This window comes from Podarcis tiliguerta (assembly GCF_965153285.1).
Source record: "Podarcis tiliguerta genome assembly, chromosome: 4".
Taxonomy (NCBI): domain Eukaryota; kingdom Metazoa; phylum Chordata; class Lepidosauria; order Squamata; family Lacertidae; genus Podarcis; species Podarcis tiliguerta.
Genome location: NC_139537.1, coordinates 75210364 through 75236322, shown reverse-complemented (window position 1 = coordinate 75236322; position 25959 = coordinate 75210364). Strand labels below are relative to the sequence as shown.

At 44.7% G+C, this 25959-nt stretch overlaps 1 protein-coding gene across 5 annotated transcripts in view; it reads left to right on the top strand.

Annotated features, from left to right (window-relative positions):
• Positions 1-25959, top strand: part of EDAR (ectodysplasin A receptor) — a 234985-nt gene that overhangs the window by 189778 nt on the left and 19248 nt on the right. For 3 of the 5 annotated variants that reach the window (XM_083437951.1, XM_083437952.1, XM_083437950.1), the window contains exons 2-3: positions 25148-25216; positions 25812-25934. In XM_083437951.1, the coding sequence (XP_083294077.1) occupies positions 25148-25216; positions 25812-25934 (192 nt within the window). Of the gene's footprint in view, positions 1-24435; positions 24533-24895; positions 24910-25147; positions 25217-25811; positions 25935-25959 lie in introns of those variants that run through there. The other 2 variants (XM_083437953.1, XM_083437954.1) reach the window with 2 other exon arrangements.

Sequence of the window (25959 nt, the reverse complement as noted above, 5' to 3'; positions counted from 1 at the left end):
TCTGCTTCATAGGGGAGGGAGAAGGGGGGAAATGGTTCCCTTGATCCTTTAGACTTTGAACCTACAATATAATTCACAAAAAATAGCTTGCTCCAAAGGCATCCACAGACATCAGTGAGACTACTCTGGTGTAACTGATTTATGGGTTAGAACCATATGGCCTGATCCTATGAAGTTGCTTCCGTTTTATCATTTCAGAGATTGGCTTCTCTTGCCACAGGTAAAGAACCATCCTATATAACTGCAAATGGGGCACTGGTCACATGCTGCGCTCAAATTGCTAAGCAACCCTCCCCTCCAACTGCCCCATGGTAAATAATAATTTTATATTTGAAAAAAGGGAGGGGTAGGAAATCTACAGTTTTGCTTTCACTCAGGCTAAAGGACACCCATTGTTGTTCCGGTCTTTTAAAAACTACATTTATATTCTCTCTCCTTCCCTGGAGCTTAGACACCACCACCCAGCACTCTCAGCGACAAGGAACAACAACAACAACAACAACAACAACAACAACAACAACAACAACATTTATACCCTGCGCCATGAAGGAATATCATTCACTAAATGAACAACCTACCCTTACAGCCCATTGTCCTTGTCAATATTTTTGTTGTTAAAATCAGCAAGTGTTTTAGTTTCATAAGGGAAAATAACTTTAATTCCACAAAGCTTTCCACAGACCCTCCAAGTTTCCCTGTTTTCCAAGGACAGTCCTGGAATTACAAAAGCTGTCCTGGGACTCAGCTATACAGCTGCAAATAAAATGTTCTAAGTGCAATATAGAATGCAACACTAGCCTTCTGGAAAACTCAATGTATTTTTTAAAAGTGCTTTTTTTATTTTAAAGCATTTTCAGAACGGTTTTTATGTGTGTGTAGATTCCACCCTGGTTTCTTATTTGATCCCAGAATGTCCTGCTTTTCCTTAGGATGTCTCTGTTTTCATTGGAGAAATGTTGGAGTGTATGCTATTGACGCTTACTTGAGGTGAACACATAATACCTGCAAAACAAGGTATTTATTCTTCAAAGAAAAAGAAAGAAGGAACTCATCCATCTTTTCCCCATTCCACTCAACTGTATGAGTTTCTGTTGCCATGAAGTTATTTTAGAATGATTACATTCTGAAAAATAGAACCCAGCAGGCAACGAGCAACTCTTTACCAACCCACTTCTCAAATGCTATGAGTTACTTTGCCATATTTTTCTTCTAGAAACTATTCACAGCAGGGATGCCTGGGAACCGGTTGCCTCATTTTTGGCACAAAGAAAAGAAAGGAAAACAGACACACAGTGTGATTGATGCCGGCTTACAAGACAATGCTGATTTAAAATGTTAATGCCATGTGGCATTAAGGCTGTTTGCAAGTTCGGTTTCTAAAGCAGTGCCAGAAAGGCAAAGCACCAGTTGCTAGGGAAAACTATATTCCAGGTGAATTCAGATCAGCCAATTAACACAGTCTGCATACAATGATTTTGAAAGCAGAGATTTGGACATTACCTAGTTGAAAGAGACGCGGGTGGCGCTGTGGGTTAAACCACAGAGCCTAGGACTTGCAGATCAGAAGGTTGGTGGTTTGAATCCCCACAACGGGGTGAGCTCCCGTTGCTCGGTCCCTGCTCCTGCCAACCTAGCAGTTCGAAAGCATATCAAAGTGCAAGTAGATAAATAGGTAACGCTCCAGCGGGAAGGTAAACGGTGTTTCCGTGTGCTGCTCTGGTTCGCCAGAAGCGGCTTAGTCATGCTGGCACATGACCCGGAAGCTGTACGCCGGCTCCCTCGGCCAATAAAGCAAGAAGAACACCACAACCCCAGAGTCAGTCACGACTTTGAGAGAGGATTAGGCAAATTCATGGAGGGCAAGGAAATCAAAGTCTACTAGCTACCGCTGCTTTATCCAAGACAGCATGTCTCTGAATGTCAGATGCTGGGAGACACAAGTGGGAAGAGCAGTGTTGAACTTAGGTCATCCTTGTGGGCTTCCCACAGGCATCTGGTTGGCCACTGCAAGAGAAGGATAATGGACAAGAGGGACCTTTGCCCTGATCAAGTGGGGTTCTAATCAGATTCAGATGAGCTGGTCCACTTTTATTGTGCAAGGCCATTACAAATAGGTGGAGGTGCCATCTTCTCAAGATGACTGAGAAAGCCTGATGCAACACATGTGACGTCGTGTGACATCCTGACGCTGCACGTGCAACATTGTGAGGAGACAGAGGTGGAGCCAAATGCCCACTGAACATTGAGGGGCCCCGCCCCCTCGTAAAAAGCACTTTAGAGCACCCGAAACTGCCTCAGCCCCTAGGAACTGGTGCTCATGAAAGTAAGGGACCCCTGAGCAACCAGTGATCAGTGAACTTGAGTGCACATTTTATGGACAAATTACTGTGTGTATACAGAGGCCCTTCTTTCTGAGTAATCAAGACACGGGATTATTTTTTCAGTTCTGAAAGGTGAAATCTTTGCAAGTTTGTCTGGAACTATAGTATTTTTTTTATTATTTTTTTGCAAACCAAAGAATTACCTCACTTGGAGAATCAACTTTAGTTAATATTTGCTTCCTCGTAGATTAGAATTTGTGTACTTCTGCTTTGTTACATGTCAAATCTGGTGAAGGCAACTTGAGGCGTGCCCACAATTGGGACATGCCAGAGGCTCTGTGTTTTGCCATTCTGTCAGGCTTTTAGGATCTATATACAAATTATCACCAGAGAATGGATGTTGGCACATCTGTTATCCTGGCCAAAACTGACACCTTTTAGCTGTTAAGGGGAGGGACAGATGTGATAGTCTGTGCCAGAACCCAAGTGATAAAAGCTCCTGTTCTATGTTTCCTGAGCTATTCATAAATCATCTGATTTCAATGAGGACATATAAATGGGAAACATGTGGTTAGTAGATCCTACAAGGACCAGATATTTTAAATCTTTCAGAACAGGAGAGGGAAAAGGCCCCCGCCCCCACAAGACAAAGAATTGATGCTTTTGAATTATGGTGCTGGAGGAGACTCCTGAGAGTCCCATGGACTGCAAGAAGATGAAACCTCTCCATTCTGAAGGAAATCAGCCCTGAGTGCTCACTGGAAGGACAGATCCTGAAGCTGAGGCTCCAATACTTTGGCCACCTCATGAGAAGAGAAGATTCCCTGGAAAAGACCCTGATCTTGGGAAAGATGGAGGGCACAAGGAGAAGGGGACGACAGCGGACGAGATGGTTGGACAGTGTTGTCGAAGCTACCAGCATGAGTTTGACCAAACTGCGGGAGACAGTGAAAGACAGGAGTGCCTGGCATGCTCTGGTCCATGGGGTCACGAAGAGTTGGACATGACTAAACAACAACAGAAGCAATATCTAGGAACCAGGCAGTATCAAAGCTCCACTCAGCTGTTCCCCCTGTTTTTCCCCATGGATGGAGGCATACGATAAACATGACAAGAGTGCAGAGAACAGCATATTACACACACTCTCTCATTCATTTGCTCCAAGCCACACATATGAATGGGCTTCATATTGTCCAAATGATATTGAATTGTAAATAGGAACTTTGATAGAGGTGGTCTGTCGCTTGAGCTGCTCATTTCTCTGTAACCTGCATAACTAGTCCCATTCAGCTGAATGGAACCTACTCTCAGAGGGAAGCCTTGTTCTTGCCCTCTGCTGTACATTGTAAAGGCCCTTGGCTGTGCACAATGATATATCTTTTTTTAAAAAGTGGAACCTGCTCCTGAGTAAATGCTTGTAGAACTGCAGCCCATAAAGACAAAACCATACCTGCAGCATGTTTTCATTGCGCTGAGTTAGGGTATGCTCTCTGGGGGAGAAACAAGCAATTGTTTCAGGATTTTTCCAAGATACTGTTACGTTCAGCTAATTATAGGTCTCGCAGACTCAAAGAGAACCTATGCTAACATATATCACAACTGTATAGTGTATGTGTGTGTGTGTTTTTCTTTGGGATATTGTTCCCAAAGGCTACAACCCTCAATAAACTAAGTTGGCAAAAATTCTAAACCAGAATAAATTTCTCATCCAGAGTCTTTGCCCAGGCCTCATCATCAATTGTATTGCCTGCAGCATGTACTGTATAATTCCTCTGTTGGCAAGGTGCAGGATAAATAATGGAAATAATATACATATATACAGAATGAGTCTTGAACTGGAGGAAGGATTGCGTAAGAAATAAGCCGCGACCGTTGTAAATCTGTGCCCTGTGGTAGAGAACCTCAGGACCTAGGCCTGAATGTGGTCCTTCAGTCCTTGCTGTGTGGCCCTCAGAATTCTCCCCAGGCCACATCCCTCACTGGGCTGCCTCACACCCCAAACGGTTTTTAGAAATTGTCCCTGAAAATAATGACTTTTGTTTGCCTGGATAAAAGATAGAGAGAGGTGTGTAGAAACTTCCCTACTGTACAAAGGTAACATGCCTTCCCATTCTCTGGGTGCCACACCCTGATGGACCCCGTCAGCTTCCTGGCATCTCCAAGCTCCTTCTGCCTCCTTCTACACTCAAGTATGTTTCCGAGAGAACTAGAGATACCCAAAACTTTGTGTGTCCTCGCCACACAGTTTGGGTAATTTGTGTGTGTGTGTGTGTGTGTGTGTGTGTGTGTGTGTTAAGGGACGCGGGTGGCGCTGTGGGTTAAACCACAGAGCCTAGGACTTGCCAATCAGAAGGTCGGCGGTTCGAATCCCCACAACGGGGTGAGCTCCCGTTCCTCGGTCCCTGCTCCTGCCCACCTAGGAATTCGAAAGCACGTAAAAGTGCAAGTAGATAAATAGCTACCGCTCCAGCGGGAAGGTAAACGGCGTTTCTGTGCGCTGCTCTGGTTCACCAGAAGCGGCTTAGTCATGCTGGCCACATAACCCAGAAGCTGTACGCCAGCTCCCTCGGCCAGTAAAGCGAGACGAGCGCCACAACCCCAGAGTCGGCCACAACTGGACCTAATGGCCAGGGGTCCCTTTACCTTTACCTGTGTGTGTGTTAACAAATACTCAGAAGTGCATGCTTCCAATAAAACACCTGTCTGTCACTACTGTATTTATTTAAGAGCATTTCTAAGCTGCTTAGTGTTTTAGAAATGGCTATGTGGTGTGCACTCTGAAAGGTGGGGTGTGAGGAGGAAGGGTTCTCATCTTGCAAGAGCCACTTGGAGACTTGCGGTACACCTCTGCATGCAAAGAGCCATTTCACTCTCCTGTGGGGTTCCTGCCATTGTCAGGGGTCGGTGTGGTGGTAGTGTTGGTGGGGGTGAGCTTTTGCCCTCACTGGTGTGTTGTTCCCAAAGTGAACAGCAACCATTCCATTACTTGGGAGAAAGGGAAGTTTTCAGCTAAGTTTTACTCAGAGAAGACCTATTGAAATAATGAGCATGTCTAAGGCTGCGTACACACTAAGCACTTCAGGCAGCAATGGGGAATCTGTGACCCTCCATAAATTGTTAGACTCTACCTCCTCTCAGTCCCTGAGGCATTATCTGACCTGCCATTTGAGGCAGGCACACCTCCTTCATCGAGCCACCTGCCCTTACTTGAACTGGGACCAGTGGTGGACGTACATTTTGGGGCCCCAAACTGTCATGAGGGGTCCTTCACAACCAGCAACGAGGTCTGCGTAACCACTGTTATCTTCGTCAATGGGGTTGTTCCACGACAGATCACCAGACCTTTGCAACACCTGTGCTACATTCTTAAAAAATGAATCAATTAGAGTTGTGCGACTCAAATTGGATCTACAAGACCCAGTTTTTTAAAGCAATGTGGACCAGAATTGCTTCTGGGGGCCCTCTGGGATTAGAGGCCCTGCAGCTTAAGTTCCATGTATTCCATAATAGTTCCGTCCCTGACTGGGACTTGTGTCCTGTTTTGGCTGCCCTGTTCCAGTCCCCTCCCTAAGTAAAGGTGCACACCTCCCTTGTTCTCTTGTAATGGCAATGGCACCCACTTGAGAGGTGCCAGAACTGAGTTCTGGCGAGTTTTGGCTGAAAAAGAAAAGTATTGGTTTTATCCCTTGTTCTTTGTGTGGGCTCCTTTGGGAGGAAGGACAACATATAATAAATTCAATACAGCAAGGAAAGAAGGGCCTCACCTTGTGGAAGGGGGAGGGGTGGCAGGTGGTTCCCATTAACGCAGGAGAGGCCCTCTCCTTGGCAGCAAATGGCGCACAAAGCGTCTCTCCCCATTGGGGAACGTGGGGCCTGTCCATATGCACCACGACCCCTGGCAAGCATGGACATCATTCGCAGCCAACGAGAGGCCCTTTGGGGCATGTTCCAGGTTGATGGGAATCCTCCGCCAAGTGCTATTGCCTACTCCAGCTAAGCATCAGGAAAGGGACAACCACAGTGGAAGTCCAGGCTCACACTGAACTCTTAAAAAAACCTGTTTAATCTCGACTGAGGGCAATCAGGAGGCGTCAGCAGCATCCCCAGTCCCTGAAGGCATGGCTCCACTCCATATCCATGGTGTGATTCCTGAAGGATGTGGAAACGGGATAGTGTCCTGCACCTATTGCTTTCCAGTCTTCACATCCTTCAGGATTTATGGATACTGACCTCTACTTCAAACTGTGGACTGGGCCTGGAAAGTGCTAGCAATTTGTTTTTAATGGCTCATGAGGCACAGATTAAATGCATTTTTCTCAACGAGGCTATATACGTTGCTGTTGTTGGAACCCTTCTCGCCGAGGGGCGTATAATGCACTTATCTTGCAAATTGTTATAATGGGGCCGTTTTATAGTTGTTAACTCAAGGCACACAATGTTTTTGATTAAACGAATCGTGTCTATTGAAAGCCGTATCCCTGGTCCAGATGTGAGCATCTGCATGAAGCCACCGTCAGTAAGCAGCTGCCTCGGCTCTTTGAAAGAACCTTAATATTTTCGATTTGCATTTTGCCAGTTACAACTAGGCAACAAGTTCTGTTTGGTTCCTAGAAATGTGCAAAAAAAAATCGCCTAACGGTTTTGCGAAAGTTTTGCACGTTTAAACACAGAAATGCAAACCGTTTCCTATATTTTGGAGGCTGAGGACCATTGCTTACGTAGCTAAAATGCTACCATCTACACACTTCTGTATGACTCACTTCTGTTTTCTTAAAGCTCAAGAGCCTCAAGGCCTGTTGTGCCACAGTAGTGTTTCTAGAGAGCCAGCGTGGTGTAGTGGTCAAGAGCGGTAGACTTGTAATGTGGTGAACCAGGTTTGATTCCCCGCTCCTCCACATGCAGCTGCTGGGTGACCTTGGGCTAGTCACGCTTATTTGAAGTCTCTCAGCCCCACTCACCTCACAGAGTGTTTGTTGTGGGGGAGGAAGGGAAAGGAGAATGTTAGCCGCTTTGAGACTCCTTCAGGTAGTGATAAAGTGGGATATCAAATCCAAACTCTTCTTCTAAATCCTATATCAGACACACTGAAGCATGTTGGAAAGAAGTGCACATGTATCAAGTACTCCGTGGTCCTTGGTATGGAGAGGTCCCACTCAGCCCTAATTCCTCCAAGACAGGTGGCAAGGACTTCTTCAAAGGTAGCCTGTTTGGAAGCATCACAATGATCTAAAATCCACTGTCCCTTGACTCCTAAGTGACTAAGCAAAGGGGAGGGGAGGATATCCGCAATTCCTATATTAACTGTTCTATCTGGCAGCTGCAAGGCAGCTGCCTGTTCTTTGTTCTGGGAGTTGTTTGAGAGACTATATATGTATCTTTCTGCATGTTACCTCTCCAATTTTATTCTGGTGGGTGGATGGGTGGGGGGAACTTTGCCCCAGGTATCAAAACTCTGGGAAGCGTTGCTGTACAGGTAGACACATGAGTCATGGGCAGATGGCCGTTGGCACTACCTGGAGTTTTTTGACTGGGTAATTTGAGGCTGGTTTTCTTATGCATGCCCATCATGATTTCTTAAGCTTACGTTTGCTCGACGCTTGATAGCTCCTGGCTGAATGCTTGAACTGGATCCAGTGGAAAACATCGCAGCTGAGCTGATGCAAAAGTCCTGCCCGTGGCTGTGTTGTGGCAGATTTTTCTCTCATTTAAACCACCACTAAGATACATATGCATGAGGGAACCAACAAACCAACCAACCTAGGTTTATCATTATTTCTTCAAACTCAAGAAGATTGAAAATAAATGAATGCCAGTAAACCCCTCACTGTTTACACAGCAAGAAAGTGACCTAATTAAATGGTTTAACACAAATAATATTTAGTGCTAGAACTTCAGTAGTCCTAAGCAGTTTTGAGGGGGCCTAGATTGGCATCGACCTGTTGTACCTTAAGCTGTAGCTTGAAGGCTCTGCCGGAGTGCTCACCTGCAATGGCTATTAGGCCAACAGGCACCCAAAACAGTGTCATTTTGACGCTTAACGTCACAGTTGTGGAATTTTAATTCTGCGTGAGCTCAGGCAGGCTCCAGCTTCAATATTTTTAAGAGAGTCTCAATGACCCATCATTTTACATGGCCTCTAGCAGGTAATTATGACCTGAGCTGGAAAAATTGTGCGTGTCCTGGTTTTGAAAATGCTTATTGGCCGCTGGGTTGTTGTTATATTTGTTCTGGCTTTTTAACAGAACTGAAATGTATGTTTTAACTGGGGGGTGCCTAACATTTTGCGGACCAAGGAGTTCACTGTCGACCCAGCCTCTGTGGGGCACATGCCTGCAGAGGGTGTGAACGTATCAAAAGTGAGTGTTGCCAAAATTGGCACCCCACTTCTCTGTTCACATGCTTGCACAAACACACAGAAGGAAATATAGCCAGAATATTCTTTGTACTTTTTACTACAACAGACAAGCAAGCAAGCAAGCCTACCTCTCTGGAAATTGCTGGTATAGGCCCTCTTAAATGTTACTTAGATTTACAAGTTTACTTCATACTTCACTAGGTGTCTTGGCAACATCCTCCAAAAATTCCTGAAATATTATTCTGAAAGAACTTTGAATCAATTAATACCCTTCTGTCTCTTCATAGAAATTAGACAGCCGGATGGCTTTAAAGAAGTTTCTGACAACACATTTATATCTTGAGTTTCAATAGCAGTAATCCTTACTTTTGAAATTAAGACATTAATAAAAGGATTAACTTTGAATCCCAATAATTCCTGCAGGTTTCTTAGCGTCTATTCTTCTGTAAACAGTATCTGAAATGTTTGCCAACTCATAGCCATGGCAAAATGATGTCACTCGGCTTCACACAGACGTCCTCAAAATCCACAGATAGTTTTGTATTCTCTGAGATTCTTGAGTGGAGAAAGTACTGATAACACTTTTCCTCATGAACCAGTAGAACCGGATATCAGGTCTGACAGAAAAGACTCAGATTTATTCCTTGTTTGATTCATGCTTGAACTCGAATTTTCAGGATGGTTTCTTCATGAGAGGACATCACATGGTTATTTATAACTTTTGAACATCTCAGTCACTTCTATGATCAATCAAATACCATCTGCTGCTGTGACTAACTTAGTTCAGTGTCCAAGCACGCAGAAATAGAAGCTTCCTTAAGAAGAGTTTGGATTTGATATCCCGCCTTTCACTCCCTTTAAGAAGTCTCAAAGCGGCTAACATTCTCCTTTCCCTTCCTCCCCCACAACAAACACTCTGTGAGGTGAGTGGGGCTGAGAGACTTCAAAGAAGTGTGACTGGCCCAAGGTCACCCAGCAGCTGCATGCGGAGGAGCGGAGACGCGAACCCGGTTCCCCAGATTTCGAGACTACTGCTCTTAACCACTACACCACACTGGCTCCACTAACCCAAGGGTGGGAAAAGACAGCTTCAAAATTAACGTATAAGCTTATTTTACAGACCCCTACTACTTCAGATCCTCAAGCTTTTGCCTAAACACAAAGAAGATACATTAAATATATTGACTGCTGCTACTGAAATCCATCACTACTTTATTTTCCAAAATTTCAGGTTGTCAGGGCTAACTCTGTCTATAATGGATTGTCATGGCATGTATTTTCACAGCTTCCCCCCTCCATTATTTGAATGTTCAAGTCATTTGGATAAATTGGTTTGTGCCGCAATGCAAGTTTGCCTGGTGTTTGCCAGTGGGATATGCTATTTAAAAATGATTAGCGACAGAAATGAAATAAACGCTTTTCTTCCCTGGTTTCCAAGGCCTTCTGGACTTTCGCTATCAGACACTCTGTTTGTCAGTGGCACCTGCTATTTAAAAACGATTTGCATTCAGAATGAAATAAACATTACATATGTAGTAAGTCACCCAGACCAAAAAGCTCTTCCAGCTCAAACACTGCAGTTTGGGCTTCAAGTTAACAGTGTAGTGGAAAGAAAGGAAAGGGGAATACAAAGTCTATTACCGTCTCTAGGCTTTGGAGAGCCCATGGACACCACACTCCCTCAGTGGGGCAACCTCTTCACTGTCATTGTCACCAGCTACTGCTCCTCTTCTCATTGCTAGCACTTGCTTGCTTGCCAAGCAGAGAGCCAATGAGCAAGAAGTCAGTGGCACCTACCGCTCCCCCTGTTCTTTGGGCCAAAACCAGAGGTGGGTGTGCAAGCGAGCAGGTTGCAATGCTATAGAGAAGGAGCAGGTTTAGGAGATTCTTGTCAGTGGGGCCCCTGCTGGGGTAGGCTTTTAGTAGATGCCAGACCCTCAAAGTGTCTCTATTTTCCAGGAACACTCCTGGGTTTACAGAGGCATCAATAGGTGTATAGCATCTAGATCAAGGGAAGTAATAGTGCCACTGTATTCTGCTCTGGTCAGACCTCACCTGGAGTACTGTGTCCAGTTCTGGGCACCACAGTTCAAGAAGGACACTGACAAACTGGAACGTGTCCAGAGGAGGGCAACCAAAATGGTCAAAGGCCTGGAAACGATGCCTTATGAGGAACGGCTAAGGGAGCTGGGCATGTTTAGCCTGAAGAAGAGGAGGTTAAGGGGTGATATGATAGCCATGTTCAAATATATAAAAGGATGTCACATAGAGGAGGGAGAAAGGTTGTTTTCTGCTGCTCCAGAGAAGCGGACACGGAGCAATGGATCCAAACTACAAGAAAGAAGATTCCACCTAAACATTAGGAAGAACTTCCTGACAGTAAGAGCTGTTCGGCAGTGGAATTTGCTGCCAAGGAGTGTGGTGGAGTCTCCTTCTTTGGAGGTCTTTAAGCAGAGGCTTGACAACCATATGTCAGGAGTGCTCTGATGGTGTTTCCTGCTTGGCAGGGGGTTGGACTCGATGGCCCTTGTGGTCTCTTCCAACTCTATGATTCTATGAGGCCGTCCCGGTTTCTGTCCTGCTTTTCCTTAGGACAACTCTGTTTTCAACAGAGCCGCAAAAAGATCCCATTGAGCACATGGATTGACAATATGGACAGACTAGTTACGTACGAACGAACTGCATATCGGCGCAAATTAAGAATGGATAAATATGAAGAAATCTGGAAGGAATACTTAAGCGACAAGGCGCAAAGTTGTGGGAAGTAGGGGGAGGAGAGATGGGGAAATATTGTTAAAAAGGTGTAGTTATAGGTATATCAGTACTCAAATCTGAATTGTTATAATTGTGTTAATAGAGTTATTGTGGTTTTTGTTGTATGTGTTTTTTGTGGTTGCTGTTTGTGTTGAAAAAATGATTAAATAAATTTTAAAAACCTCTGTTTTCAACAGAGAAAATTTGAATAGTACGGTAGGACGTCCTTATTTTCATTGGAGAAAAGTTGGAGGGTATGGAGTTATCCAACCCCCAAGCCATCTGAAGGCAACCCTTTATATAGAAGGGTTTTTTTTTAAAAAAAAGTTTGATATTTTATTATGTTTTTATGTATGTTGGAAGCTGCACCGAGTGGCTGGGGCAAACCAGTCCACTTTGGAATTCAGGTTTGATGGATTCCTCCCACATCTGCAGTTTTTAGTGTGTGTTTCTGGATGTTGCCCCAGTATATCCCATTTCAAACCCTGACGGCCAAACTAGCTGTAATGGCCACAGGCCTGTGTGCAGAATGTCGGCTGCCAAATCTGAATGAAGCGTCAGCTTTGTGGCAGATTTAAAGTACAGCATAAGCCAGTCTTCCCCTTATCTAGTCAAGGCTGGTAATCAAAATACTAGCACTTGCCTCATGTAGCAAGTGCTAGTATTTGAGGAGAGGCAGCAAAATTTTGGGCTAGGTTGTCCTGCTCCCCTGCCCAAGCCAACCCAACAGTGTCCTGTTGTCAGTGTTGAACCAACTGTACATGAAATAGGGAGAGTGGGCAGGCAGATTCTCGCCCCTTGCTTTAGATGTCTTTAGTAAGCACTGCTCACAGTTTGGTGAGGAAGGGCTGCAACTCAATGACAGCGCATCTGCTTTGCGTGCCAAACATCCTTGGTTCAATCGCTGCCGTCTCCTGGTAGGGTTGGGAAGGGCCACTGTTTGAAACCCAATGCTATTTACTTCCCCCCAAATACAACCTTCCACTGGGAGAAAGAAAGAAAACTTCTATAGAAAGACAGCATGTTTTGAATGGATCATTGTGGATGGGAGTGGTTTCGGCTCCCTGCCCCATATATTAGAGGAGAATGGCAGGATCCAGCTGGGCTCGGTGGCTACTGTGCTTCCTTGCACACTAAAGGCATGGCAGATCCAGGAAAACCAGAAGAAGAGGCTGCTGTCTCTTTTGCAGCAGTGGTCTTACTCCTCCTCACTAATGTTCAGGTTTAAGAGACACACCCTTCTCGCTAATGAGCCGGATTCTTACCATTTACGTTACGGTAAATACATCCCACCAGTTGCAACACGTAAAGCGTTTTAATATTTAGCAAAAAGAGCTGTGTTGGGTTTTAAAAACTTATACATGTGTTGTACTGACATTATGTTTCCCACTTTTTATTTAATTATTCTACACAAAATTTGATTGACATACATCTTTAGTTTGCAGACCAAAAAAAAATAATAATATGAAAATCACCGCACTGGAATGCCTTCAAGCAACAACCACCCATGTTGGCAGCCTATTAAATTGCTATTGCAATCTTGACAACCCTCCAGATGAACATCAAACCTTCCTACAGTTCCTCCGGGGCTTGGGAGGGGGTACCCCCCCCCCCCCAGAACGTAATATTAAGAAGAATAAACCTTGAATGCTCCATTACTCCCTCCAGCTTTGTAGCTAATTTAAAATCTATTGATCCTGGTGCCAATACATCAACTCTACTTAGGGATGTTTTTTTGCTATCAAATTATCCTCTATTTCTTGACTAGCAGATGTGGTTATCACAACTCAGCCTGCAAACATTGTTTAGTGTGGTTGTGTTTCTTCAGTGCTGGAGACTGTATTATGTGACACTGAGGTGTCGCTTAAAGGCAATGGGTGGGGGCCGAGAGAGGCAGGATTCAAAGGACATGGGAGATTTCAGTTTATATTAGCCAGCAAGACACCATCCACAGCAAACCTTTAAAGCTAGAGATGCCATATTTCAAGAGCTTTTTTGGATCGATCATCCAAAGTTCTTGGAGCTTTCCCTTGGCGGATGGCAGCATGGCGAAGGGGCTTCTGGGAATTCTGGGGGGGTTGTTAAGGGCTGCTGGGAATAATAATTCTGAGGGGGGAAATGTGTTTAAAAGTTATAGTATGTATGCAGCTCTGTATAGCTTCAAATGCAGAATCTGATTTGGTGGACGTGGTTCCATCTGTGACCCAACTCGCCGTATCTGGGAAGAATTAGGTTCTGGGGATCTGGAAGGAATTAATGAAGCAGACCTTGGACTAGATCTTAAGGGTTATATCCATAATGATGGCATTCAAGAGCCCAGTGTTATGACTATTACTGCTATTAATGGCACATGAGCACCCGGGTGTGTGTCTGCTCTCCACGTTTTTTGTTTACCACGTGTATGGTTGATTTTCTCCTCCTGGTCTGTTCTTCCAATGCTTGCCAGCGCTGATTTACAACCTGTTCAACAGGCAGCTTGCATTCGCGGAGAGGGTATTGCCTGACTTGTGCAATTGGGAGGAGCACGTGACCGTTCTCAGCACAGCCAAGCACTTGCAAAGCTCACGGCTTGTATGAATTCTGCCTGCAGCCTGTGTGGCTTCAGATTCCTAGCGATCCTGCTCAGGCCTGTGAGCTGGCACAGGAATGGGAGCAAATGCTACAGTCCTTCCTAAGACTCCTTCTTCCTGCTTCTGCTTCTGCTGCAAACCCTGCTGCTCCCACAACCATAACAAGGAGAAAATAGCTTCTGTGCACTTACTGTGGTCAGGGCATGAAGGAGCGAGTCGCACTTGTCCTCAGCATCTTCTCTGACTGCAGATTTTCAGAGGTCCAGGCACCTGTCATTAGAGATGGACAAATGCGTCAGTTTCAGTTACTCATTTGCCATATTTCTGCATCCATTTGAGAAAGTTGGGTGAGCATTCTGGTGCACATTTATCCTGATGTACACATTCTTCTAGGGATGTGGGTGGCGCTGTGGGTTAAACCACAGAGCCTAGGACTTGCCGATCAGAAGGTCAGCGGTTCGAATCCCCGCGACAGGGTGAGCTCCCATTGCTCGGTCCCTGCTCCTGCCAACCTAGCAGTTTGAAAGCACCTCAAAGTGCAAGTAGATAAATAGGTACCGCTCGGGCGGGAAGGTAAACGGCGTTTCTGTGCGCTGCTCTGGTTCGCCAGAAGCGGCTTAGTCATGCTGGCCACATGACCCGGTAGCTGTATGCCGGCTCCCTCGGCCAATAAAGCGAGATGAGCGCTGCAACCCCCAGAGTCGGTCACGACTGGACCTAATGGTCAGGGGTCCCTTTACCTTTACCTTTACACATTCTTTTATGCAATTTTGCCTAGCATACACATTTTTTGCAAGCAAAATTGTTAATTAAATTTCTATACTGTCTTTCATCCAAAGATCACAGGGCAGTTTACACTATAAAAACACAAAAATGCATACCATAATAACAAACAAAACAATAACCTCCACACCACACACCAGATTTAAAGACCATAGATTGTTTAATCAGCATATTTTTGCCTGGTGCCTAAAGATATGTAATGAAAGTATCAGGCAAGCCTTGCGAGGGAGAGCATTCCACAAGCGGGGAGCCACTGCAGAAAAGGCTCAATTCTCATATTGCCACCCATATGCAGATGACACAGCTTGGCCCTATCCTGTTCCTACAAACAATGATTAGCGAATGGGGACTTCCCCCACCTTGAGCCAAAACCAACCTACAGAAAACTGCCTGTCAGCCCTCCTAAGAACATAAGGAGAGTTCTTCTGGACTGGAGCAGTAGTCCATCTAGACTGCCATTTTGTTCGATTCCTATGGAAAGCCAGCAAGCAGGACCTGAACTCAACAGCACTCTGCCCACTTGTGATTCTTAGCAAGGAGCGCTCAGAGGCACGCAGCCACAATTGGTGGAGCGAGAGTCTTGTCCTCCATTCGTTTTCCTAATCCTCTCTTAATGCAAATTCCGTAACCATGCATGGTGTGAAGAAGTACCGTATTTTTTGCTCTATAAGACTCACTTTTTCTCTCCTAAAAAGTAAGGGGAAATGTGTGTGCGTCTTATGGACTGAATGCAGGCTGCACAGCTATCCCAGAAGCCAGAACAGCAAGAGGGATTGCTGCTTTCACTGCACAGTAATATCTCTTGCTGTTCTGGCTTCCGAGATTCAGAATATTTTTTTTCTTGCTTTCCTCCTCCAAAAACTAGGTGCGTCTGGTGCGTCTGGTGCGTCTTATAGAGCGAAAAATATGGTACTTTATTTTGCCTGTCTAAAGCCTTCCAACGTTGGTTAGGTCGCCGCAGTTCTTGTATTATGAAAGAGGGTGGAAAAACCTCTCCCTATCAGCTTTCTCCATGACATGCAAAATCTGATGTTTATTCTAAACTAAAAAGCCCGAAAGGCTGTAACCTTTCTTCATAGGAAAGCTGCTCCAGTCCCTTGATCACTTTGGTTGCCCTTATCTGATCCTCTCCAGCTCTTCCAGTGTTTTCCCGGTGGCTTCAAGGAACACTTTAGCCTCAGCCAACCCCCTATCAAGCTTTGACAGGGAAGGGGAATTTCCAGACAGATACAAGCTCTGCTATATACACATTCTTTTCTTTCCCACTCCCATTCTGTATTGTTGAACGTTTCAAATGTTGTGTCCTTTGTAGTACTCTGCATAGCCTTCTGAGTCTGTACGCCATTACCACCCACCCTTCATCAAGGTCTCTGGGTACGGCTTCAATACGAAACACATCCCAGAAGCAGCGTGGAAAAAAAAAGGTTCCTTTCATGAGACGCGTCAGCAATTGGCATTACAACAAGATAAACCACCCTGTGTGAAATTTAAAAGAGGACTCATAATGCGATGCAGGACCACCCAGGACCGGTGCTGCTTCCTGACAATTTAAATGCATATGCCATAATTGCACCAATTTCCAGTGCAGCAGGCTTAGGCTGATTCGCTTCATTCCACCTTTCCTCATGCACTTCAAGATTGCTAAGAGCAGAAATAATAAAATACAACAAAGGCCAACGGAACAAACAAAAAAATAGAGATCAGCAAATAACTCCCAATCCTAGCCGCAATAAACAAATATTCTAGGTACAGTAGGATTATATGCCAGTAAGAAGCCAAAAGCTGTGGTCTAACACTGGGTTAAACCACAGAGCCTAGGACTTGCCGATCAGAAGGTCGGCGGTTCGAATCCCCACAACGGGGTGAGCTCCCATTGTTCAGTCCCTGCTCCTGCCAACCTAACAGTTCGAAAGCACGTCAAAGTGCAAGTAGATAAATAGGTACCACTCCGGTGGGAAGGTAAGCGGCGTTTCCATGCGCTACTCTGGTTTGCCGGAAGTGGCTTAGTCATGCTGGCACATGACCCGGAAGCTGTCTGCAGACAAACGCCGGCTCCCTCAGCCTATAGAGCGAGATGAGCGCGCAACCCGAGAGTCGGTCACGACTGGGCCTAATGGTAAAGGTCCCTTTACCTTCACCTTAACACTGGGGTAGAAGGCAGGCATCCGATGTGTGCTATGCAGAGAGTTCAGGTCGAGTGACCCCTCCCCAGTGCACCCCTGATGTGCAACTAGCTCAGGTTTTCCAAAAATCTGCCAGTGCAGCCTCAGAACAGCTGAATGAACCCTTTTGTTCATATTGCACTTTTGATCTGAATGGAAAATAAGGCACCAGAACATACTGGAAACAAAGCAAAATATTGTTACATGGGAAGGGAGCCATGAGTGCAATCACAAGGTATGGATACGTATCTGGTGATAATTTTGCAGATAGGGCACATTTAAAGTGAATTTCCTGGTGGAGGATGAAAAGAGAACGAAAAGGGCCAGGAATAAGGGAGGGCGCTATAGGAAAAAGAGAGAAAGAAAGAACTACATTTTATAATATTGATTTTAAACTTTAAATATTGAGCAATTTAGAGATGGTTTTAGATAAGCAAATGTCTCAAAATGTCTTGACTAGCGAAGAATGTATTATTATCCAGTGGTGTAGCGGGGGGGGTGCAGGGGGGGCCGGCCGCACCGGGCGCAACATCTGGGGGGGGGGCGCACTCGCACTCGCAGCTCTCTGCCCCTACCTGGCTCACTCACTCTCTCTCACTGCAGTGCTGGCTGTGCGAATCCGATCCGAGCCGCCGGGTCGCGGCCCACTGTGGAGGGGAGGGTGCCAGGCGTGTGGTGCGGTGCAGAGAGAGAGCGAGGGACTATCTGGGGGAGGGACAGTGCAGCGGGGGGGCGCAAATTACTTGCCTTGCCCCGGGTTAGGGGGTGCAAATTACTTGCCTTGCCCCGGGTGCTGACAACCCACGCTACGCCACTGTTATTATCGGCTAATGCATTCTTCAGTAGAAGGAAGAGTTGTAGCTCAGTGGTAAGGTTCCTGCTTTGCACACGTAAGGTCCCAGGCGCGATCCCTAGTTGTTGTTGACATCCGTCTGTCTCGAGCAACAATGGAGTATACCTCCATGGGTGAAGTCTGCTGTAGCGGCACCGAAGTGACCTCTTTGGGGCAAAAGCCTGGGCAGTGTGTATGGAGGTCCTGGGCTGCCCAGATGACAAGACCCTCCCCTCTTGACTTCGTGGATGTGGTCCAAAAGAAAGCAGAGCAAGACGCTTGGCACCAGCTTGGCTGCAGGACTTGCTGGGAGGAGGTGTGCAAGGCACCATCCAACCATCTTAGGGACTCTGCTCCGGATTTGTGTAGAGTTTACTCCTTAGCCTTTTCTTCTCCTGAAGCTATCCCACAGGCAGCAGAGATTTGGGTTCCAAGTTTTCCTTCTCCTAGATGGGCTACCTTCCCAGGCTGACAACCCCCATCTGCCCCTCACTTCCTTCTACAGGATGGGCAGAAACTGCCTTCTTGACTGTTGGACCCACTATTGATCTCATCCACTCAATCTGTCAGAGCCTGTCTTCACATGTAGGGAAGTCTCTAACTCACTGAGGGCTTGAGACCTGTCAACCACCCTCACCTGGCTTAGCCAAATCTGAAGGCAGCCCTGTTTAGGGAAGTTTTTAATGTCTGATGTTTTATTTTTTATTATTACTATCATTGATTCTGTTGGGATCCACTCAGAGTGGCTGGGAAACCTGGCCAGATGGGCAGGGTATAAATAATAAATTATTATTATTATTCTAAGCTACAGTTTTCAGGATTCTTTGGAGGGAGCTATTTGCTGTAAATGTTCTTTAAACATAGGTTGTGGGTGTGACCTTCAACTCTAAGTTAGAACAGAGAAGAGATTAGGACACCCAAAGGAATTAAGTGATGAAGGTAAAAGTCCTCAAATTCCACATTGACATAGGAGAAACAATTCCATTGTCACCACACATGAAAAATACAGGCATTTGTTTGGGATGGGGGGAGGAAAAGGTTAATTCTGAAAAGCCTCTTCTGCACTGATAAACACTTCTTCTCATTTTATGGTTATTTTACCACATCTGCTTCTGATGAAGGTCTTCTTCAGAATCACCTGACTTGCACTGAAAGCAGGATACTGGATTAGACTGACAGCTCATTTGAGGCAGGAAAGATGCCGAAAGTTTCAACACAAAGAATGGAATAAGGAAAATTGGCCCCCTGTGTTTTGCTGGCTCCATTTTTTACACTACACATGTACATTACAATCCCTTTTTGATGCTTACCTTGTGATAAAACAACACAGAACTGTGAGAATCTTGGCAAGCATCTTAAGGCTCAAAATATTTTTGCCAAAACTGGGAGGGGGGGGGAGAGAGAGAGAAAGAAAGAAATGTGATGTCTATATTTTTTAAAAATCAACAAGCAAACAACAACAACTATGTTTCTGTTATAGACACCGAAATCATGATCCACACGTATGATGAGTATACCTTGTGTGTCTGGAATCTGATGATCACTCAGCTTAGAAATTTTTGGCCGTCATCTGCTCCCTAGTGGAGAATTTACCTCATGATACTGTTTTTCCTCCTTCTTTCCGTGACATGTTTTGGCACATCGAGCTTTGTCCATAAACACCTTTGGTCAGTTCACCTGATAGAATAAGAAACTAGCTTCTACCTTAGAACAAACTTACCAAGGGAGGAATAGAAGAAATCTGGGGGCGGCGGAACAATTAACCTGTTCCTGTAACCAGGCAAGATGCTCTGTACAGGGCTTCCCAGTGCATAGCACTCCTAGGAAGAAGTGTTGTTGTCAAAGGTGAGACCAATCAAGGAGGGATGAAGAAACCCTGTGTCCCTCCCTGTGTTGTTAGACTACATCGCATCACCCCAGGCTATTTGCCATGCTGGCTAGGGCTAATAGAAGTTAAAGTCCAACAACATCTGAGGAGTCGTGGGTTTCCCATTCCTGGATTAAAGGGGAATCTAAAGCCGGTTGAGTTTCCTAAAGCAGTCAGGAGGAGTGAGATGGATGGAATGGAAAGATGGAAAGCAGGGAATGACCTTGGAAAGGGGGCAGAAATTGTTGTGTAATGGGGTTCTGGGTGATCCTCCTTTAATATGCAGGCCGTTTAATAGAGAGAGTTTGTTGTTGTTTTAATTAATCTCCATATCACTTCTCTAACCAGAAGTCTGTGCCAAACCCAAGCCGTTCTCATGTGGACCTCATGTACCTTAACGTACCTACTTAACAGCCTCAGTTCCTACAAATGAAAAATGGAAATAACAGAGAGGTTCTGTGAGAGTAAATAAAGAGTAAAACTAACACCTTAGGCCAAGAAAAACACTCTGTAAATGATACATTAATGAAAACCAGAGGGAACGGTTTGCCTCTTGCTGACAGCACGTGAGACGTGTGGCGAATTTATGGGCCTCCAACCCGCCCCAACCCAAGCCTGTATGGCCATAGTTTGGGACGGTAGGTCAGCAACACCTGACACAGGAGGATCAGAAAAGTGATGAGAATCAAAGAATTGTTTAGTTGGAAGGGACCCCAAGGTCTGAGCCCCTGGAATGCAAAAATCTCAGCTAGATCATACATGACAGACGGCCATCCAGCTTCTGCTTAAAAACCACCAAGGAAGGAGAGTCCACCTCCATCTGAGGGAGTCCGCTCCATTGTCTAACAACTCTTACCATCAGAAAGTTCTTTCTGATGTTTAGTTGGAATATCCTTTCTTGTAACTTGAAGCCATTGCTTTGAGTCCTAGTCTCCAGAACAGGAGAAAACAAGTTTACTCCATCTTCCATGTGACAGCCTTTTAGATCTTTGAAGATGGCTATCATCTCTCCTCTCTGTCTCTTATCCAGACTAAACAGACCCAACTCCCTCAACCATTCCCCATAAGGCTTTGTTGCCAAATCCTTGATCATCCTGGTTGCCCACCTCCACACATGCTCCAGCTTGCCAACATCTAAATTATGGCACCCAGAACTGGACACAGTACTCCAGGTCTGATTAATGCAGAGTGGAGCAGGACTATGGCTTTCCTTGATCGGGACAAATACTTCTATTGATGCAGCCTAGAAGAGCACCAGCATTTTTGCTGCTGCATCAAACTGTTGACCCGTGTTTGATTTGTCATCAGGCAATGGGACACAATCACCCACCATATCTGATGGGCACCAAGCTAGCCTAGTGAGCAGGTCTCATGTCCTCCAGCACCTTGCCACTCCACCTTGTGCCTGATTGCTCAAGAAGATGGTGCAGTTTGTAGCTAATGAGCAGAACAGCACATGCAAGAAATGCCTGCAGAAAAGCATGATCTGAGCTAGCTGCCACTCAGCCTGCTGACTATGCCCAACCTTCCTGCGGTACACATTGGAAGACGATGACAAGATAGGCAGCTAAGCAAATGTTGCCGCCTCAGCTCACGAGAATGGGAATAGCCAGAGGCACATGTGGGTGGGTGCTCAGTTGCTGCCGTTCCACAGATTCCATCACCTGAGGCAGCTGCTTCATTCTGCCCAATGGTAGGGCTGACCCTGATCTCCTGTGACTCCGGAGCAGTGTTAGAAACTGAGATATGAAAGCTAGGAGCTAAATGGCACCTTAAACTTAAGTTGTGGGCGCCACAGCAGAATGCTTAGGCACGCTTTTTTTATAAGAATACAAAGCTGAAAATAAATGAACTGCAGCTAAAGCCTTATATTAATTTTTCACATGGTCTAGTCCTCATATGAAGACTGCAAAAAACCCCAAAGCCATACTTCCCCTGCCTGCCCCCCTAATATTCTTATGAGGGTCCCTTCTCCCATCCTCAGAGAGTGGCTGGAAGTGGGGAGGCAGAAAAAGGTCCTCCTTTCCTTCCACTCTACAGTTTTAATCTGAAATCTTAGGCGCTGTACTGCTCCAAGAGCTCAGAAACATTAATGAAATTCCCTGTCGCAAAACGTGCCTAGAACAATGGGAGTTTCGAACGCTGCTCCAGAGGGAGGGCTATTTCAGGCTCAACAAACTTTTTATTAAAGCCGAGACACAGTGAACACAGCCGCTCCCACCCAGAGCACAGTGGACATGCTGGTGTCCCCATAGAATTTAGGCTACCCATCGCTAACTTGCTTGCTTTTCAGTCAGACAAGCGGGGCTACTTTTTGCTGGAGCAGAGCCAACAGGTCTACAGTGACAGTTGCAGAAGCAACCATAACATTATTTATGTGCCAGCTCTCCACACCTGTGCCAGAGTTAGGGAACAGATAAATACAGCACAGGGAGGAGTGCGCTCTTGGACTGCATCCAATGCAATGATGCAAAGGTAGCTGGAATGTTTGGCCAATCTAAACACACTAACTGTTCACCTAAGGCAGGGGGCCTTTTTCCTTCCACAATGATAGATATATGGTTCTGTCCTCCAAATGTGTATATGGAGAGGAAAGAGAAGAAAATAGTGATTATATTGTTTTCTCTAATGCCTGCATCTAGGTAGGTTTGTTGGGGTTTTTTTTTGCTGCGCAACCCAAAGTTGCACAGCTCAAACCACATCGATTTAATGAGAAAGTTCAGCATACGGTTCACTCTCTCCTGTGGAAATCAATAGGACTTTTAAAAAGTGCCCCATGTTGCTTGGATTGTGTTCTAAAGCAACGAGAGAATGAGAGAGAGAGAGAGAGAGAGAGAGAGAGAGAGAGAGATCCCTTCCCCATACAGTAACTTGTCTCAGCTAGTCTACTTGCTGGAAGGAATATTCAAAGCGAGTTCACTGCTTGCTGGTTAAGAGTTATAATCACTGCTTCAACTATGTCGAATTTAAATGTAAGATACGGGTATGTGATTAATATATATATATATATATATATATATATATATATATATATATATATTAGCACATACGCAGCCATTAGTTGCCTTGAGATTTAGGAAAAGCTCTTAATTTGACACGGGCTTTTGAAACGAATTTCTAGAAAGGTAGTTAATGTTTTCTGCGAAGACCACACTGCCGCAGCCACACCTCAAAACTTCAGAGATATTTAATTTGTTCAATCCCTGCAGCATATACCATGTTGTAGCAGCAGCAGCAGCATTAATACTGGGCTCCCCCCACCTCCCCGCTATCCTACTTCAGAGCAGGATTTTTAACTCTTTCCTCTCCCAATACATTCTCAAGAGAGAGAGAAAATATTAATGAACCTTATCAATTTTCTGTTGTGCCTCAGGTGAGATTCTTAGATGCCAACTTTTTAGATTTTAATATGGGAGACTTAAGGATTTTCCAGAATGTTTTACATATGTAACAACAAAGCCCCCTCCAAAAAAAAACACAACAGGCTTGAAAAGGACAAGAAGGAACACATAAGAATAAGGCCACCAGCTAGACATGGAAACCTAATATTAAGATGCTAAGGCTGTACTCATTTTTCTGGAAGTAAACCACATTGAAGCCAGTGGAACACGCTCTTCGGAGCAGACTTGGGGCAGACAGTGCTGTGTAAGCCGAGCACAATTCCAAAAACTGGCTTTTCGAGATGAAAATTGTGTCTTTCTGGAAATCAAAACTTTATACACTGGGAACAGGGAATCTTGGGGAAAGCCTCCAAAAGCAAGATACATAGAAAGCCATCTTTATTTCTAGTAGAAAAGGGGCAGGGAGGCAGGGCAGGAGGCTAAATGAAATATCAGGCTGTGTGTTCTTCTTCTTCTTCCTCTATAATAGTGAGCAATTAACAATATTTTAACATAATTTTATGCTCACTTTATAATGGAGAACCCAGACTACGTTGTTGCCAGCGTGTTGTTTTCTGTCTCCTGTCATTTTTCAGATCTGATCTGAAGTGGTTCTCCTCCCCCTTTAAAAACAATTAGAATGCCGTGGTCAGTCAGCAAGGGCAACCAAGTAACTACCGAGACTGTTCAGGGCTACTGTGCCTTTAATTAGAAGCTTCCTTCTCTAGAAAGAGCAGATTCCTCTGCCTCTTATTGCTTCCTGTTCAGTATAGCCTTGGGTTCAATGAACTCTGTAACGAGTTAGATCCTGTTTCCCGTAGGAATGGAGGATGGCTTTAATTACTGGTCTCATCTAATTTTTAGTTTATGCTGACATAGCACTGTTTGCAATAAAAAAGGGGGGAGGGGAAAAAATGCTAACAGTAGTAAAATAATTTCCAGGGAACAGGAATGCACTACTTACAGGATAATTTCATCAGTAATGCTGGGCTTGCTCGTCTACTAAGTAGTGTTGTTCAGCTTGACACAGCCTTAGAAACCATTTAATTAATATATATTTGCTAGTAGAGAGCCACAGAAAATTAGGCAACCATCCTCTGTACTGATAATGATTCATATGCATAGACAGAATTAATTAGCAGCAGTATCACTTCATCCATTTCCTTCTCCTTGCAAACAACATTTTTACAAATTGATATAGGCTTGATTAATTCATGCCTCCAGAAACCATTATTTTAAACCAAATTTAATGCACTAAATTCTTCCACATGCATACTCCCACCCACAAAATGAGAGACTTTCAGAATAAGTTTAATGAAGAGCATTTCTCTAGCTGATCTGATGTATGTCTAGCTGATATAAATACCAACATTTTGTTGATTTCCCTTCACTTTTTCTTCTTGCTCATCAGGTAATCAGTGATTGGTTAAGAAGTCTACTGAACTAAACCAGTTGAACAACCTACTTTTAGAACAAAGGAGGAACAGAATTTATCAGGGCTTAATAAGGTGGCGCTGTGGGTAAAACCTCAGCCCCTAGGACTTGCCGATCGTCAGGTCGGCGGTTCGAATCCCCGCGGCGGGGTGCGCTCCCGCTGCTCGGTCCCAGCGCCTGCCAACCTAGCAGTTCGAAAGCACCCCCAGGTGCAAGTAGATAAATAGGGACCGCTTACTAGCGGGAAGGTAAACGGTGTTTCCGTGTGCTGCGCTGGCTCGCCAGATGCAGCTTTGTCACGCTGGCCACGTGACCCGGAAGTGTCTGCGGACAGCGCTGGCTCCTGGCCTATAGAGTGAGGTGAGCGCACAACCCTAGAGTCTGTCAAGACAGGCCCGTATGGGCAGGGGTACCTTTACCTTTACCTTTAATAAGAAGGACCTACTCAGAAGTAAGTCCTATTGAGTTCAGTGGGACTTATTCCCAGGTAATTGTGTTTAGGATTGCAGCATTAAGTCAACGTACTTGGGACTAAGCTATATTGAAATCAGTAGAACTTACTTCTGAAGTTGAAGCTACAGTCCTAATTACAGCTACTGGAGGGTAGAACTTACTTCAGACTAAACATGAATAGGGATTGCACTGTTAAATGTTTTCCTTGCAATTAACAACTGATGTTTCTTTTTCAGGTAATTTATCAGGATAATATGCTGCACATGGGAGAATGTAAATGGAGTCAAATGTTTCCTTTTATCATGGTAAGTATTTCAAGGGCATATGTTTCAGAAAAGTTCTACAGTTATAAACCCTAGAAAATTAACAATAAGCATAATTTTAATTTTGATAACCTGAGCAAACATTATTTAATATCTGCACAGTTGCTTCAGATGAAGTCCTTATCGACATCATCAGGATTTCTGCCCAAGAAAATATTTTGAAATATAATATGAAATCCAACCACTTTCTTAAAACTGTTGCATCTCAAGGAGAACAGCAACAAGAATACCTTGTATTAGGAAAAACTGCAAACATGCAACCATTAGTCAAAATTGCATACAGAGATGAAGATCATTAAGCAAAAAGCACACAAAAATGCACAATTTTATGCAGTGTGCTTTTTAAAAAATAATAATTGCAAAGTGATGTGGAAATTGGAGAAACGAAGACTGCAAAAACCAGAAACCAAAACGGACAGAGTTGTTCATCGCTAGAGAGTGACAAGGCATGGCAATAGCAGAGAGATTAAAAGTCAGAGTGCTTCACCCTCTGATTACTGTATTGTTTTTAGGCAAATGTGATTCATTGACAACTAGGAAACTATGGAATTAACCAGTATTTATCCTTTGGTGACAGGCGTCACTTGTTTATTCTGCTAATGCCGAATATTCCAACTGCGGCGAAAATGAGTACTACAACCAGACTACCGGAATGTGCCACGATTGTCCGCAATGTGAGCCAGGAGAAGAACCTTATATGGTGAGTTCTTCACATACTTGCAATC